Genomic DNA, 16,029 nt, shown 5'->3' with positions numbered 1-16,029 from the left:
CAATGTGAACAGGCTCTACATGACCCAGACAGACCTCCAACAGAGAGGATGGTTTGATCCACGAACAAGCATGAGTAGCTCCCCGAGTTTTGTTGTCTACCATCCAGGTACAGGTTGTACCTTCACTACACTGTCTCTACCCAGATAATTTTCAGGCACTTAGCAGAAGGAAATTTGGTGTTGCAGCACCCATTACTTGTCCTGCCACTGACATCCACTGACATCCACCACCACCTTCATTTGCAGTGGTGTCATGACCAAGAAGCATGGACTGCTACATTTGTAAAGAATAAATCAACGCAACTGGACTTACTGTAGATTTCTTGAAAACATTTCACTCGTTCTTCCAACGAGCTTTCTCAATTCTGAGTGACTGTACAAGAATTCTCTGGGAATAAATATGTAACTGAATCAACATCTGGCAATTATACCCATCATGGGGTCAGAGGTCATTATATCCAGCATGACCTCTGACCCCATGACCTCTGACCCCATGCTGGGTATAATTACCAGATGTTGATTCAGTTACATATTTATTCCCAGAGAATTCTTGTACAGTCACTCAGAATTGAGAAAGCTCGTTGGAAGAACGAGTGAAACATTTTCAAGAAATCTACAGTAAGTCCAGTTGCCTTGATTTATTCTTTACAGATATACCATGACCTGGATAAATGAGAACCTTCACAGACATGGACTGCTACAGACCTCCAGGTTCTGTTTGGGATCCCATGACAGTAAGGTTCGAGTATGGAGGCCTCATGGTGAATGCTTCAATCTAGCCTTTACTTTGGAACGACACACTGTCCCAACTGCTGGTGTAATTTCATGAGGAGCCATATTCAGTATATACTGGAGGTCGAGCTATTAAGGTTTTTTTCCTGATGTAAAATGCAAGAACAAAGAAGTCAAGCTTCCTTATCTACTCCCTCACTGGAGTTCAGTAAAGAGATTCAGATTAGCAGCACAGCATAGGGCAGAGGAGGCACTCAGAGCCCTCTCTGTAGGCACCCGCTATTTGGAAAAAGTCTATGGTGTACCAATATGCCTTAGACTTTTCCTGCCATTCATTAGCGCAGGGTGCACTATGAACATAGAAGGCAGCACATTGAATGCAGGCAGGCTATTTTAGCTAAATGATAAAGTACATGGAACATATACTATATTGGACTGTAGTATTAAGGTTAAATTGCCGTGTTGGCACTTTGCGATACATAAGTGGGCTTTAGGTTGCAGTTTGGGCACTCGGTCTCTAAAAGGTTCACCATCACTGGCATAGGGTGTAAATGTACTTGTTTGATTAAATACAGTAACAAATAAACTAATATGCTGATGTGACATCAATGCTTTCAGACAGCAATCTTTAAATATACTTACATTTGCCCATGTGTTTTAATTTATCCCTAAATAAGGCATCTTCAGATATAGCACTGCTAGAATCACAGCCACCAGAAACTGTATGGGATTCATCTGCTGTAAAATAAGAGAACACAAAACAAAACAGTTGCTGCTACTGAAGTTTAACAGAGGGTGTGAACGTTCCATAATGTGTCGTCTTTCATATACAGTACAGACCAAAAGTTTGGACACACCTTCTCATTCAAAGAGTTTTCTTTATTTTCATGACTATGAAAATTGTAGATTCACACTGAAGGCATCAAAACTATGAATTAACACATGTGGAATTATATACATAACAAACAAGTGTGAAACAACTGAAAATATGTCATATTCTAGGTTCTTCAAAGTAGCCACCTTGTGCTTTGATTACTGCTTTGCACACTCTTGGCATTCTCTTGATGAGCTTCAAGAGGTAGTCCCCTGAAATGGTTTTCACTTCACAGGTGTGCCCTGTCAGGTTTAATAAGTGGGATTTCTTTCCTTATAAATGGGGTTGGGACCATCAGTGGCGTTGAGGAGAAGTCAGGTGGATACACAGCTGATAGTCCTACTGAATAGACTGTTAGAATTTGTATTATGGAAAGAAAAAAGCAGCTAAGTAAAGAAAAAACGAGTGGCCATCATTACTTTAAGAAATGAAGGTCAGTCAGTCAGCCGAAAAATTGGGAAAACTTTGAAAGTAAGGGCTATTTGACCATGAAGGAGAGTGATGGGGTGCTGCGCCAGATGACCTGGCCTCCACAGTCACCGGACCTGAACCCAATCGAGATGGTTTGGGGAGAGCTGGACCACAGAGTGAAGGCAAAAGGGCCAACAAGTGCTAAGCATCTCTGGGAACTCCTTCAAGACTGTTGGAAGACCATTTCAGGGGAGTACCTCTTGAAGCTCATCAAGAGAATGCCAAGAGTGTGCAAAGCAGTAATTAAAGCAAAAGGTGGCTACTTTGAAGAACCTAGAATATGACATATTTTCAGTTGTTTCACACTTGTTTGTTATGTATATAATTCCACATGTGTTAATTCATAGTTTTGATGCCTTCATAGTCATGAAAATAAAGAAAACTCTTTGAATGAGAAGGTGTGTCCAAACTTTTGGTCTGTACTGTGTATATATATATATATATATATATATATATATATATATAAACTTATAATGGAGTTCATATAGTTCCATCAAGGAGTCAGTCATTTTGATGGGAAAATCAGGACATGCATTGTTATTTTCCCCATCAGAGGCGTGAACAGAGCGAATTAAGTCCTAATCAGTAGACATTTTACCCATCCAGGACCATTCAATTTCCTCCTTTTTTCATCCCTGCTTTGCAAAAGTCATACCTTTTTTTTGTTCTTTAATTTTGACCATGACATCTAAGGGGTTAAACGGCACTGATCAGCACTTCCTAGCAGTTAGAGTAGGCACCCGCCTCTCATGGGACCCATGCAATGCTTAGCCCTTTTAACAGCAGCTTAGCCTAAAACCCATTAGTAGCCCATTGTATTTTTTTTTAATGGCACCATTTAATTCACTATATTATGTATTGAAAAATGGGAACATTATTTTTTGGTTGAAATAAAAAAAAAATGCAATTCTGCCATAGTTTTTCAGGTTTTCTTTTCATGGCTAAAAATTACATGATGAGTGTATTTCTTTGGGTCAGTACAATCACAGCGATACCAAATGTATATTGTTTTTATTTTGATTTACTATGATTTACTACTTTTAAAAAATCTTTCAAATAATAAAAATTTGCATTGCCATATTGGACCACCCATAACTTTTTTATGCTTTTGTATGTTTTGTTGGAGTTGTGTGTGATGCCTTGTTTTTTGTGGGATGAACTCTAGATTTTATTGGTACCATTCTGGGGTACATATTTCTGATCTTGTTTTATTCCGTTTTTTGGTATGGGAAGGTAACAGAAAATTGCGAATTGCACATTTTTTATTTTTTTCCATTACAGCGTTCACTGCGCAGGATAAATATTTCTATATTTTAATAGATTGAAGATTTTTGGACATGGCGATATCTGTTAGAACACTATTACAGTCTATGGGTTTTTTACAGACTGACACAGCAACAGATCAACACCTTCCTAGCCCCACTAACGTACTAATAAGTTAGGGGGAGCAAAGAAGTTAAAGGAGTTTACAGAAAGAACCCTTATTGTTTATGCTTCAGTTGGGCCATATACGTGTGACCAGTGTGGGTCTGATGCCCAACAATCAGCAAAACAAAGGATGGGACTTTGGAGCCATTTATTCCTTTTGCACTCACTAGTAGTAACACATCTGAGATTTATGACAACTGTCTTTGTTGCCAGTACCATCCAAGCTTTCATTTTGTACAGTAGCTATGCAAATCGTAAAAAAACATATATATCTATTATGAAAAAAGTTACCACACAAAAATAACCTAAAATGATAGATTCTCTTGAAAAATGCACCTTACATGACCAGGGAAATCCCAACTGCTTAACAGATCATTTATTGATTTTTTTTCCCCCTAGTAATATATGTCCTTACTTGTTATTGAAGGGCAAAAACTGAAATCATTATTCCCCAGCATACTGCTAGACTTAGATTTCTTTGACTCATATTTCAAACGATCTGAAAAACAAAAAAGCAGACAAGTCTTGTTTCAACATTTTCAGCAAAGAGAGGAATAATGTTCTTTAGGAAACATGCTTTTATGCAAAAAAAACACAATGTTAATATATTTCAGTATTTTTCAGCCTGTTTATTTTATGCAAATGTGCCACACAAATCATTGCTATTTTTGTGTAGGACAGGTTGTCCAAGGTCTCTCATTATTAGGCTTTGGGGAGGAGTTGTTTTAAAATGCATTACTTTGAGAAAGGCTCACATGATGGGACCCAATTCTATCCTGAGAAGTGTGCACAGGGCGTTAAAGGGGTTCTCTGGGAATGATTTAAAATGGCTGCCAGCAACCTGTCCTAGAATGTGAGGACGACTGGTTGCCATCACTTGCAGAGCTGTCTAGGAGGGAGAGGCCTCACTATACATTACACTCTGGCATTTGCATATACTACATTTTGGTAAGTTTTCCTGTCAGGCCGCCTAGCCATGATAGCATGTTATAGGTAGGATTGCAACATTGCCATGTATTGTAGAGAAGTGTAGTGAGGCCCCACCCTGCAAGTGTTGACAACCACCTCACATTCTAGGACAGGTTGCTGGTGGCCATTTTGCATAATTCCTGGAGAACCCCCTTTAAAAGGGGTTTTCCCTGGACCTCTGGTCTATGGACGGGGGAGAAGCCGTGGATGGGATCAGAATAATTTGTACCCCCTAGTATATGCACAGATGAAATATATACAGAAGTTTGCTTATACACCAGGGAGAGTAACAGTTCTGGATCAGTCCACAGCACCTCTCTCTTTATAGGGCGGCAGAAGTGATGTTCCCGTCCACAGACCCAGCTGGAAACTTGGTAAAAAAAAATATGCTCCATTCAACTTTAGGGGACTGCTGGAGATAGAAGAGTACACAAACTCGGCTTTCTCCAGCAGCTCAACAGAACTGAATAGGGTGCCACTACAGAACTGTGACCACTGCTTTATTCAAACGGGGGGAGCACAGGCCCACATTTTTGTTTTGGTTCAACTGCTGAGGCAACCGCCGATCACGAGAATGGGGGCTCGTGCTCCCCTGTTGGGCATTGCCACTCCATTCAGCTCTGTTGGGCTGCCGGAGACAGCCAATCAGACATTTATCCCATATCCAGAGGATAGGGCAGTGATGGCTATCCTCCGGCACTCCAGCTGTGGTGAAACTATGACTCCCTGCATGCTCCATTCATTTCTATAACGTTCTGAGATCAGCCAAGCAAGTGTGCATCTCTGTAGGTAGTTTTACCACAGCTGGAGTGCCGGAGGTGAGCCATCATAGGAATAGGGGATAAGTTGTCTTAATGAAAAAACCCTTTGAAGGTAGGTTGCTGGGCCCCAAGAAACCCCTTTAACCTCAGAGAATCTTTCATAGAAAAAGTTTATTAAGGAGTGGTATGAATATCAATGGTATAATTGATATTATAAGACACAAAGTCTCCAATAAGCTGAAGGAACAATATAATGATAATTAACTTCAAAGGAATTTCATTCCCCCCCCCCCATTTCCTTTTCCTACCATTACACTGCAGATTTATAGTTAAAGGGTTTGTGTAGTGTCATGATATTGATGACAATAGGTTGTCAACATTAGATAATTGGAAGTCCGACTCTCGGCACCCCATTTGAATGATCATAGAGTGTCCCCTGGTAGGACAACAAGCAATCAACTGTTATCTGTAGGAAAACCTGACAGTGAGGCCCCTTTCACACAGGCGTCACGGATTTCAGTCAGTTTTATCTGCGATTGTGTTGTTCAGTTTTTTCAGTGCAAGTGCAAAGCGTTTTAATGCGTTTTGCACGCGCGTGATAAAAAACTGAATGTGTTACCCGAACTTCTTCACTGAAGTTCGGGTTTCGGTTCAGTGTTCTGTAGATTTTATTATTTTCCATTATAATATGGTTATAATGGAAAATAGCATTCTTTAATACAGAATGCTAAGTAAAATGTCCATTAAGGGTTTAAAAAAAAAAAAAAGTTGATTATTTTTTAATCCTTAATTGACATTTTACTTTGCATTTTATACTAAAGAATGCTATTATTTTCCATTATAACCATGTTATAATGGAAAATAATACAGTAAATGGACTTTAATGGGGTCCCGGGCTCATCTCATCATCTCCTTAGCAACCATCCATGAAAATCGCATTGCATTAGCACTTGCTTGCAGATGCTTGCGATTTTCACGCAGCCCCATTCACTTCTATGGGGCCTGCGTTGCGTGTAAAACGCAGAATATAGAACATGCTGCGATTTTCACGCAAAGCACAATTGAAAAACATCGCTCATCATCTCCTTAGCACAGCCCCATTGAAATGAATGGGTCAGGATTCAGTGCGGGTGCAATGCGCGCACGTCACACATTGCACCCGTGCGGAAAACTCGCCCATGTGAAAGGGGCCTAAGTGTTCAATATGAAAGCAGCACCATCACAGAGCGATTATTACATAGTACCCATTGAAAGGGCAAGGCAGGTTGTACAGAGTGACAGATGCCCTAAAATGATCTCCAAAAGGTATAATGTTAAAACATACTTTTCCACAGACACCAATGCATCAAAATGGTTTACATCTAATAATGCTACAATACAATATAGCATGCATTTAACCCCTTCAGGACTCTGCCATTTTTCACCTTAAAGGGTTTCTGTCACCAGCATTAACCCTATTAAACTAGCTGAGATTAGCGATGTGCTAATGTTAGCTGAACCTAACTAGCCTATACCTACTTTTATCCATGCCCCCGTTACACCAGAAATCTAACTTTTATAATATGCTAATTAGCCCCTAGAAGCAGGGGGGCGTTGCCCCTGCTCCTAGAAGCTCCGTTCTCCCACCTCTGGCCACGCCCTGCTACACTAGATTGACAGGGCCAATGGGATAATTTTAAGTTGCCATGTCACATTTGAAGCCCCCCTGATGCACCCCTAGAGTAGAAACTCCAAAAAAGTGACCCCATTTTGGAAACAACGGGATAAGGTGGCAGTTTTGTCGGTACTATTTTAGGGTACATATGATTTTTGGTTGCTCTATATTACACTTTTTGTAAGGCAAGGTGACAAAAAATAGCAGTTTTGTTATTTACAATGTTCATCTGACAGGTGTTAGATCATGTGGTATTTTTATAGAGCAGGTTGTCACGGACGCGACAATACCAAATATGACTTTTTTTGTTGTTGTTTCAGTTATACATAATAAAGCATTTTTGAAAAAAATAAGATTTTTTTAATGTCTTCATATTCTGAAAGCCAAATATATATATTTTTTTTTGGGTGACTTATGTAGGGGCTCATTTTTTTTTCAGTTTGATTGGTACTATTTTAGGGTGCATATGACTTGCTTGGTATTACACTTTTTGTGGTGTACGGTGAAAAAAAAATAGCTTTTTTACACTTTTTTTATTTTAATTTTTTTACGGTGTTTACCTGAAGGGTTAATCATGTGATATTTTTATACATCAGGTCGTTACGGACATGGCGACACCTAATATGTATACTTTTTTTTACTTATTTAAGTTTTACACAATAAAAGCATTTTTGAAAATCATGTTTTAGTGTCCCCATATTCTGAAAACCATAGTTTTTTTTTATTTTTTCTCTGATTGTTTTATGTAGGGGCTCATTTTTTGCAGGATGAGGTGGCGGTTTGATTGGTACTATTTTAGGGGGCATACGCCTTTTTGATCGCTTGGTGTTGCACTTTTTGTGATGTAAGGTGACAAAAAATGGTTGTTTTAGAACAGTTTTTATTTTATTTTTTCTACGGCGTTGAGGTGAGGGGGGTGGATGATTTTTATAGAGCTGGTCGTTACAGTTTTCTTTTTCCTATTTTTCTTTTTTACAATTTTATGTGTTTTATTTTGGGAAAGGGGCTTTTTTTCTTTCTTTTTTTTACTTGAAACTTTATTTATTTTTTATTATGAAAAACACTTTTTTTTTTTTTACACTTTTTTTTTTTGTCCCACTCTGGGACTTCAACTTCTGGGGTCTGATCCCCTCTACAACCTGTATTGTAATGCATTGGCTGTCAGTTGACAGCCTGCCTGTGAGACCCAGCCTAAGGGCAGGATCTCACAGGCTTCCGTAGAAGGCAAGACCCGATGTCTATGGAAGGCTGCCTTCTCTGCCATCGGGTCCCTGCCACTGCATCGCGGGGACCCGATGGAGATGCGGAGGGCATGAGTACCCTCCGCAAACCCTCTGCTTTGACCGCAGCATACAAGGGGTTAATACGCCGGCATCTGTGTTTTCACCGATGCTGGCGTATGTAGCAGGGGCCCGGCTGTCAGTGACTGCCGGGTCTGTGCCGCTGATTGGGCGGACGCAGCTGCCCAATCAGTCCGCCGTACATGTACGGCGCGGGTCCTTAAGGGGTTAATTTAGATTGTATTAACTTTAGTCTTCTTGTTACTAAAGGTAATTGACATATCCACATCCAAAGAACCATAACAAGCATTGCCTGCCATAGCAGCTGACAACTGTCCAATTCTAGGCATTTCAAAACTTTAGGAACCAGATGATGACCAGGAAATTATTCATATAATTTGTGACTGTATTATTGTGCCTGCATAACAATGCATTCTTATACATGAGACCCATAAAAATCCATTACTCATGATAACCCACTAATATCTAATACAATTGCCCCAATGTGATAATATTAGATTTATTGGTATGACACCCTGTCTTAAAGGGGTTTTACAGGACGCCTAACTTCAGGATAGGTTATGAATGATCAGTATGTGTTCAACAACTGGCTCCCCTGCCAATCAGCTGTTGAAGAGGCTGTGGTGCTCCGGTGTGTGCTGCAACCTCTCCACAGCTCCGTACATTGCAGCTCAGGCCCATTCACTTAAATGGGACTTCTTGTAGCTGCCACTAGGCCATGTGGCCGATGAACGTGGCGTCACTGGCCTAGGAAGGGACCGGAGTGTTGCAGCCTCTTCAAACAGCTGATCGGTAGGGGTTCCAGGAATCAAACCCACACAAATCAGATACTGATTGCTTATCTTGGGGATACGTCATCAATATATGAATCCCGGAAAACCCTTCACAGGGATTGTCCCATATTATAGGTGTGATGGTATTTTCACTAGAATGCTCCACCACCATAGGTGGTTAGTGGTTCAGATCAACTGATCCTAACCACTGTGTCCCCTTCACTCTTCTTCACCAACAGAGCGTTACACCGGGTCACCCACAGGGCAGAAAACAGTTCCCTGCAGAGCCAGATGGGAGAGAGTGCTGTTGTGCAGGGAAAGCATAGAAGGGAATACATGGCTGTGTCACCTTGTTTCTGGGGATCGGTAGAGATCCTGGAGAGTGACCCCAATAGCAATATGCCATCACTTGATAAGATGGGGAAAACCACTGAGGCTTTAATTCAAATTGTCAATTCAATTCAATATGAAATAAACACATAGGGGCACACTACCATGGCTGATATGCAAAAGCAAACAAACAAACAATACATTTAGCAGCATACCGTAGGGCTGAAATGATTACTCAAATTAATCGATTAACTCGACACTGGGGGGGGGGGGGGGGGACAGATGGCACTGGGGGGCTGATGTGTTTTTATAGAAAACATTCTTTTCGTTTTTTCTTAAGAGTACTTGATTAATCGTTGGATTAATCGGTAGAATACTTGATTACTAAAATAATCGATAGCTGCAGCCCTAGCATACTGTTTACACACAAAGTCATAGGCAGACAGATTTTTCTGAATTGCTTTACTGTTAAACCTACAGTACATGAAAACAGGAGGCACTGTGAGATTGTGTATGTCCAGATACCAATGACAAGATGGCCTCTTTGGATGCTAACCTACACTTCAAAAAAGCCAGTTTATTGTTGGTGGGAGGGCCCACAAAATTGTGATACAAATATGTGCAAAGTCTCTCATATTTTCTTGTACAATAAGTCAAGCATTAATTCTGAAAAAATTCTGAAAAAACATGTTTCCAGTATTTGCATATATGTTTACACAATTAGCTGTGTTCTGCTACATGTAGTTTTGGTTTGCATTGGTAAAAATCACATTCACATTTTGAATTTAAAGTATAATTATCATTTCATTTTTTTTCATCGCTCAATCGTAAAGGCGATATCACGAAACTTTGTAAAATATGAGAGAAAGGTGCTTCCTTCTATCAGGCTCCTTTTCTGCGCTCCCTCCTGTTCTCTAAATGTCAATTCAACAGTCTTCACCGAAAATGTATCTAAGCAGTGAAGTTGGGCTGCCTACTCACTGAAGGATCAGATCATGATCACAGCTAAAACCATGACAAAACCACTTCCATAGTGTAGCGGCATCTACACAGGAGCAGGCATGAGATTGTTTGGGCTGGGCGGGATGTTCGCCCGGTCAATAAAGTGGCAGGAGGAGCGTCTCTCTTGAGCAGCGGGGACAGCCCTTCCCTGCACAATAGCTCCTTTTAATTAATAAATCAGTTCATACAAATCGATTCTCTCATCTCTAGTTAACAGCAATACACAAACTCACCACCATTGGCCACTCAGGTGTCAGTGGCTTTTACAGAAGTGTGTGATAGTAATCCACAGGATTGCAAACATATTCATGACAATAAAAAACTGACCCTAAGCGGACTTCCTGCAATGAACCTTGCAGAGTGACTGTCCCAAAAATACCCTTAGGCCCCTTTCACACGGGCGAGTATTCCGCGCGGATGCGATGCGTGAGTTGAACGCATTGCACCCGCACTGAATACCGACCCATTCATTTCTATGGGGCTGATCACATGAGCGGGGATTTTCACGCATCACTTGTGCGTTGCGTGAAAATCGCAGCATGCTCTATATTCTGCGTTTTTCACGCAACGCAGGCCCCATAGAAGTGAATGGGGTTGCGTGAAAGTCGCAAGCATCCGCAAGCAAGTGCGGATGCGGTGCGATTTTCACGCACGGTTGCTAGGAGATGATCGGGATGGAGACCTGATCATTATTATTTCCCCTTATAACATGGTTATAAGGAAAAATAATAGCATTCTGAATACAGAATGCATAGTACAATAGGGCTGGAGGGGTTAAAAAAAGAAATAAAATAATAATAATAATTTAACTCACCTTAGTCCACTTGATCGTGATCCCGGCATCTCCTTCTGTCTCCTTTACTGAACAGGACCTGTGGTGAGCATTCACTACAGGTAAAGGATCTGTGGTGATGTCACTCCGGTCATCACATGATCCATCACATGATCTTTTACCATGGTGATGGATCATGTGATGACCAGAGTGACGTTACCACAGGTCCTGTTCAGTAAAGGAGACAGAAGGGGAAATAATACAATCTACAGAACACCGATCCCAAGCCCGAACTTCTGTGAAGAAGTTCGGGTTTGGGTACCAAACATGCGCGATTTTTCTCACGCGAGTGCAAAACGCATTACAATGTTTTGCACTCGCGCGGAAAAATCGCAGGTGTTCCCGTAACGCACCCGCACATTTTCCCGCAACGCCCGTCTGAAAGAGGCCTTATGTTCACTCTGCATTTAACCCCAGGCGTGTTTTCACTGGAGCTTAACCAGAGTCACCAGTAGGAGTGTCTGGAGTTAAAGAGGTAGTAGTGTGTGCTCAGACGACCACAGTAACAGTCCAGTCTGAGCAGTATTACATTCAGAGTCACCCGGAAATGCATCAGGAGTTAAACGCAGGCTGAACGTTAGATTATTTCAGTGAAATCTGGGTCATCTTTTTCAGGGTGGTAACACTGCAAGGCACATTGGGCTGCATGGAATTTGTTTTAGGCTACTTTCACTCTTCCGTTACTGATAATACAACCATCTGCATCCATTTGAACGGATCCGGTTGAATTATCTTTAACATATTTTTAACATTGCCAAAACGGATCCGACATTAACTCTATTGAAAGTCAATGGAGGACGGATCAGTTTTCTATTGTTGCAGATTGTGCCATAGAAAACGGATCCGTCCCCATTGACTTGCATTGGGGTCATGATTGATCCGTTTTGCTCCACAACCCCAGGACGGAAAGCAAAATAGAACATGTTGCAGTTTGCTCTCCCGTCTGGGAACGCAACTAATCGGAACGTAATGCATTTTGGAGCACTCAGTTCTGTTCAGTTCAGTTTTTGGGGACAAAACTGAAGCATTTTTTTCCTGGAATTGAGCTCCTATGACGGAACTCAATACCGGAAAACTTTAACGCTAGTGTGAAAGTACCAATAGGGTCAGTACTTTACTCTGCATTCTTTTTATTTCAGACATGGATATGTTTGCACTTCTGTGGATTACCATCACCAGCTTCAGAAACAGTCACTGACAGCTGACTGACCAAGGGTTGTGAGTTTATCTGTATTGCTGCTAAAATGTTAATTGCTATTGACATGTAGATAACCTGCCTGTACCTCTTAGGCTACTTTCACACTGGTGTTTTGGTTTCCGTTCGTGAGATCCGTTCAGGGCTCTCACAAATGTTCCAAAACAGATCCGTTTTGCCCTAATGCATTCGGAATGGAAAAGGATCTGCTCAGAATGAATCAGTTTGCCTCCGTTCCATCTCCATTCCGCTTTGGAGGTGGACACCAAAATGCTGCGTTTTTGTGTCCGTCTGACAAAACTGAGCCAAACTGATCCTGACACACAATGTAAGTCAATGGGGACGGATCAGTTTTCACAGACATAATCTGGCACAATAGAAAACGGATCAGTCTCCATTGACTTTCAATGGTGTTCAAGACGGATCCGTCTTGGCTATGTTACAGATAATACAAACGGATCCGTTCTGAACGAATGCAGACGGTTGTATTATCTGAACGGAAGTGTTTGTGCAGATCCATGACGGATCCGCACCAAACGTGAATATGAAAGTAGCCTTAACTGTGCTTTAAGAAAACATGTCACCAAGAAATACAGTGCAATTTGCAGACAGCATCTTATCGAGCAAGAGGTGGTGAGGAGAGTGATATCTTTATGGCAACTTATTCTGCAAAAGTTGTAATGTTATTTAAACAGATTTTCCCAGGATTTTTCTACTGATGACCCATCCTATCTGATCGGTGGTGGTGCAACCCCTGGGATCCTGCACCAGCGCTCACTTGAATGGTGCTGAGCTGCTCCTAGGCCACGTGACAGATGAATGTGTCATCACTCGGCCTAGGAAAAGCTGAGAGAAGGCCAAAGCGATCACAAGTGTCGCGCTGCCTTCTCAAACAGCTGATAGGTCCTGAATTCAGTTGCACATGGGGGCCACCTTACCAGAGATTGATAGATATCTCTGTATGCACACTTACACAGGGAATGCAATCAATCACTGATAATAGCTGAGTAGGCCATCTTGAGCTCAGAAAGAGCAGAAAATTAAATGTATAAAATTACAAGCTTTATTGAACAGAACTATACAATCAAATCTGCTTGGCTCTTTCTGCTCTATAACATGTGGCCTGTAGGGTGCACTGCATTTTGTGGTGACAGGTTCTTTTTAAAGGGTTTGTGCACATTTGGGAGATGCAGGGATTCACAACTGTGCACACCTGCGAAGGTAAGGATATTTGACGGCTTCCCAAAGCTGGCTCCTGCGTCCTGGGCTCTCTGGCATCTGCTGCTCCGCTTGGGTCCCTGGATGTAAACTTTCGGTTTGACTCCACACCAACAAATCGCTGTCTGTAAAGTGCAGGGGGGGGGAGACAAAAAAATGGCCAGTGCTGCCTAGGAAGTTGATTGAATTTTTTTCTCTTTATTATATATAGAATACCAAATAAAGGCAAGGCATTCCGATGTTGATCTCACATCTTCATCAGGCCATAATAATAAATAGAGAACATTTTTTACACAACTTGCTTGGCAGCAGCAGAATTTTTTTTTTGTTTTTCTTGCATTTTAACATCGGGGACTGTCCATCTTCTGATTGTGCTGTGCTGCAGTCAAGGACTACCACTATGCTCAGCAGCGTTGTGCCTGAATTGCACAACAACAAAAGGTGAGCCCAGTGCAACACTGCCTTCCTCTACCCTCTGGCGCTTTATCTGGTGATGTGCTATGTTGGCGCTGTGTGTTTTCTATTTCTAGATTCACTGATCCTCTTGTGTCCCGTGACCATTTGACATGACGCAAGGGGAGCACATCACCCTTGCAGCCAGTATTTGGCTGCAGTGCCGTCAAACCAGACGTTTACATCCAGGGACCTGAGTGGAGCAGTAGCGGCCAGAGAGGAGCCAAGAGCCAGCATCAGGAAGCCGGTAAGTATACTTTCCTTTGCAGGTCTGCCCAGGAAGGAGGTTTACCAAACGTGCACAACCCCTTTAAGCTAGGCTCAAATGATTCTCCATATGTTTTAATTATCAGCTCTTTTCTGTGAAGTCTGTAAAGTCCTGACTCACCATGCATCAAATGAACAAACATAAAAAGAGTCTCTCAGAAATCAGTGAAGATTACTAATTCATTTCTTGTGTAACTAACACACCTTTCTAAGCTTCCCCTAACAGCAACATGCCAGAAAGTCCATACTATCGTAGTACTTTACCCGAATATAATATATTTATCCATGAGGCCCTAATAATATTTAACAAGAATTAACATTTCAAGAACTCCATGCAGTAGCCAAAACACTGTACAATTGCTATTTAACAGTATAAGGCTACTTTCACACTAGCGTTCACAGCGGATCCATCTGGGGTCTGCCCAGACGGATCCACTCATATAATGCAGACTTGGGATCCGTTCAGAACGGATCCGTCTGCATTATATTGTAGAAAAAATTCTAAGTGTGAAAGTAGCTCCAGACTTTACATTGAAAGTCAATGGGGGATGGATCCGTTTGAAAATTGAGCCATATAGTGTCAAATTCAAACGGATCCGTCCCCATTGACTTACATTGTAAATCGGGACGGATCCGTTTGCCTCCGCACGGCCAGGCGGACACCCGAACGCTGCAAGCAGCATTCAGGTGTCCGCTTGCTGAGTGGAGGCTGAACGCTGCCAGACTGATGCATTCTCAGCGGATCCGCGTCCACTCAGAATGCATTAGGGCAGTACGGATGCGTTCGGGGCCGCTTGTGAGACCCTTCAAACGGCGCTCACAAGCGGAGCCCCGAAAGCTAGTGTGAAAGTAGCCTAATATGTACAGAATTAATAAAGGTTTTCGGTCTGCTTCCCTGAGAAAAGCTCAGTTCATGTTACGGCCTCGAGTCCAGAGACAAGTATGGTTTATACAGATTTACTTAAAGACTGCAATGTAATTAAAACAGCTCTAATTAAGCTTGGTTCCAGGGGGACTTTTACTGACTTCTCCTTGCATAGCGGACTGTCCTTTGATGTTAGAAATTGAAGTTTTTAGTTTTTTTTTTACCTCTTTCAAGTGCAAGGAGAAATTCCCTATTTCTCTGAAGTTCTCTCATGAACTCTTCATTCTGTAAGAAAAGTGCAACTCTCTCATCTTGCAAATACTGCTTCAGCTGACGCTCTTGGTCCATGGAGCAATGCTCTTTTTTGGAGTCTTCCTCAAGTTTTGAAGAAGGTCCGCGTTGGCAGCTCTGTTGGATAAGCAAGTGGTTTTATTATTCAAAGCTGCATAATGAAAGCCCATGAAAAAAACAGGCAGGAATTCAAAAGTTTTGGGATGCAATATACTGTATGTACAAGGAAAGCTCAATAGAAACAATATAGAAAAGAGCACATCTAACTTGGAATGACATGCTTGATTATTACTCAATAAATGTTATTAGGTCAAAAACACAAAAGCAATGAGTTATAAACAATAAAAATCCTAACTATATATCCAGGGAATCACTAAAAAATTAAAGTAAACCCCCAGTACTAATGTCCAACATAGCACAGCACAATATACAATAAGTACCCTCACCCACAATACAGATAATGATATATTCTAGAATATTAAATATAAGGTACGTTAACAATAATATCTACTGCTGGCCACAGAAACAATGTCCCGAGAAAAAAATATCCTATAAAAATAGTCAATTTAGAAATAAGTGCATCAAAGTATGGACAATACAGATCATAATCATA

General features: G+C 41.4%; 1 protein-coding gene across 1 annotated transcript in view; it reads right to left on the bottom strand.

Moving 5' to 3' along the window:
* CUEDC1 (CUE domain containing 1) overlaps nt 1-16,029 on the bottom strand; it is a 247,841-nt gene that overhangs the window by 49,795 nt on the left and 182,017 nt on the right. Inside the window, exons 6-8 of the mRNA XM_040424225.1 lie at nt 15,350-15,533; nt 3,921-4,004; nt 1,375-1,470 (exon numbers count right to left, since the gene is read on the bottom strand). Coding sequence (XP_040280159.1) covers nt 1,375-1,470; nt 3,921-4,004; nt 15,350-15,533 — 364 coding nt within the window. The remainder of the gene's footprint in view (nt 1-1,374; nt 1,471-3,920; nt 4,005-15,349; nt 15,534-16,029) is intronic.

The sequence above is a fragment of the Bufo bufo genome, chromosome 3 (genome assembly GCF_905171765.1).
Source record: "Bufo bufo chromosome 3, aBufBuf1.1, whole genome shotgun sequence".
Taxonomy (NCBI): domain Eukaryota; kingdom Metazoa; phylum Chordata; class Amphibia; order Anura; family Bufonidae; genus Bufo; species Bufo bufo.
This window is presented reverse-complemented; position numbering and strand designations above follow the sequence as displayed.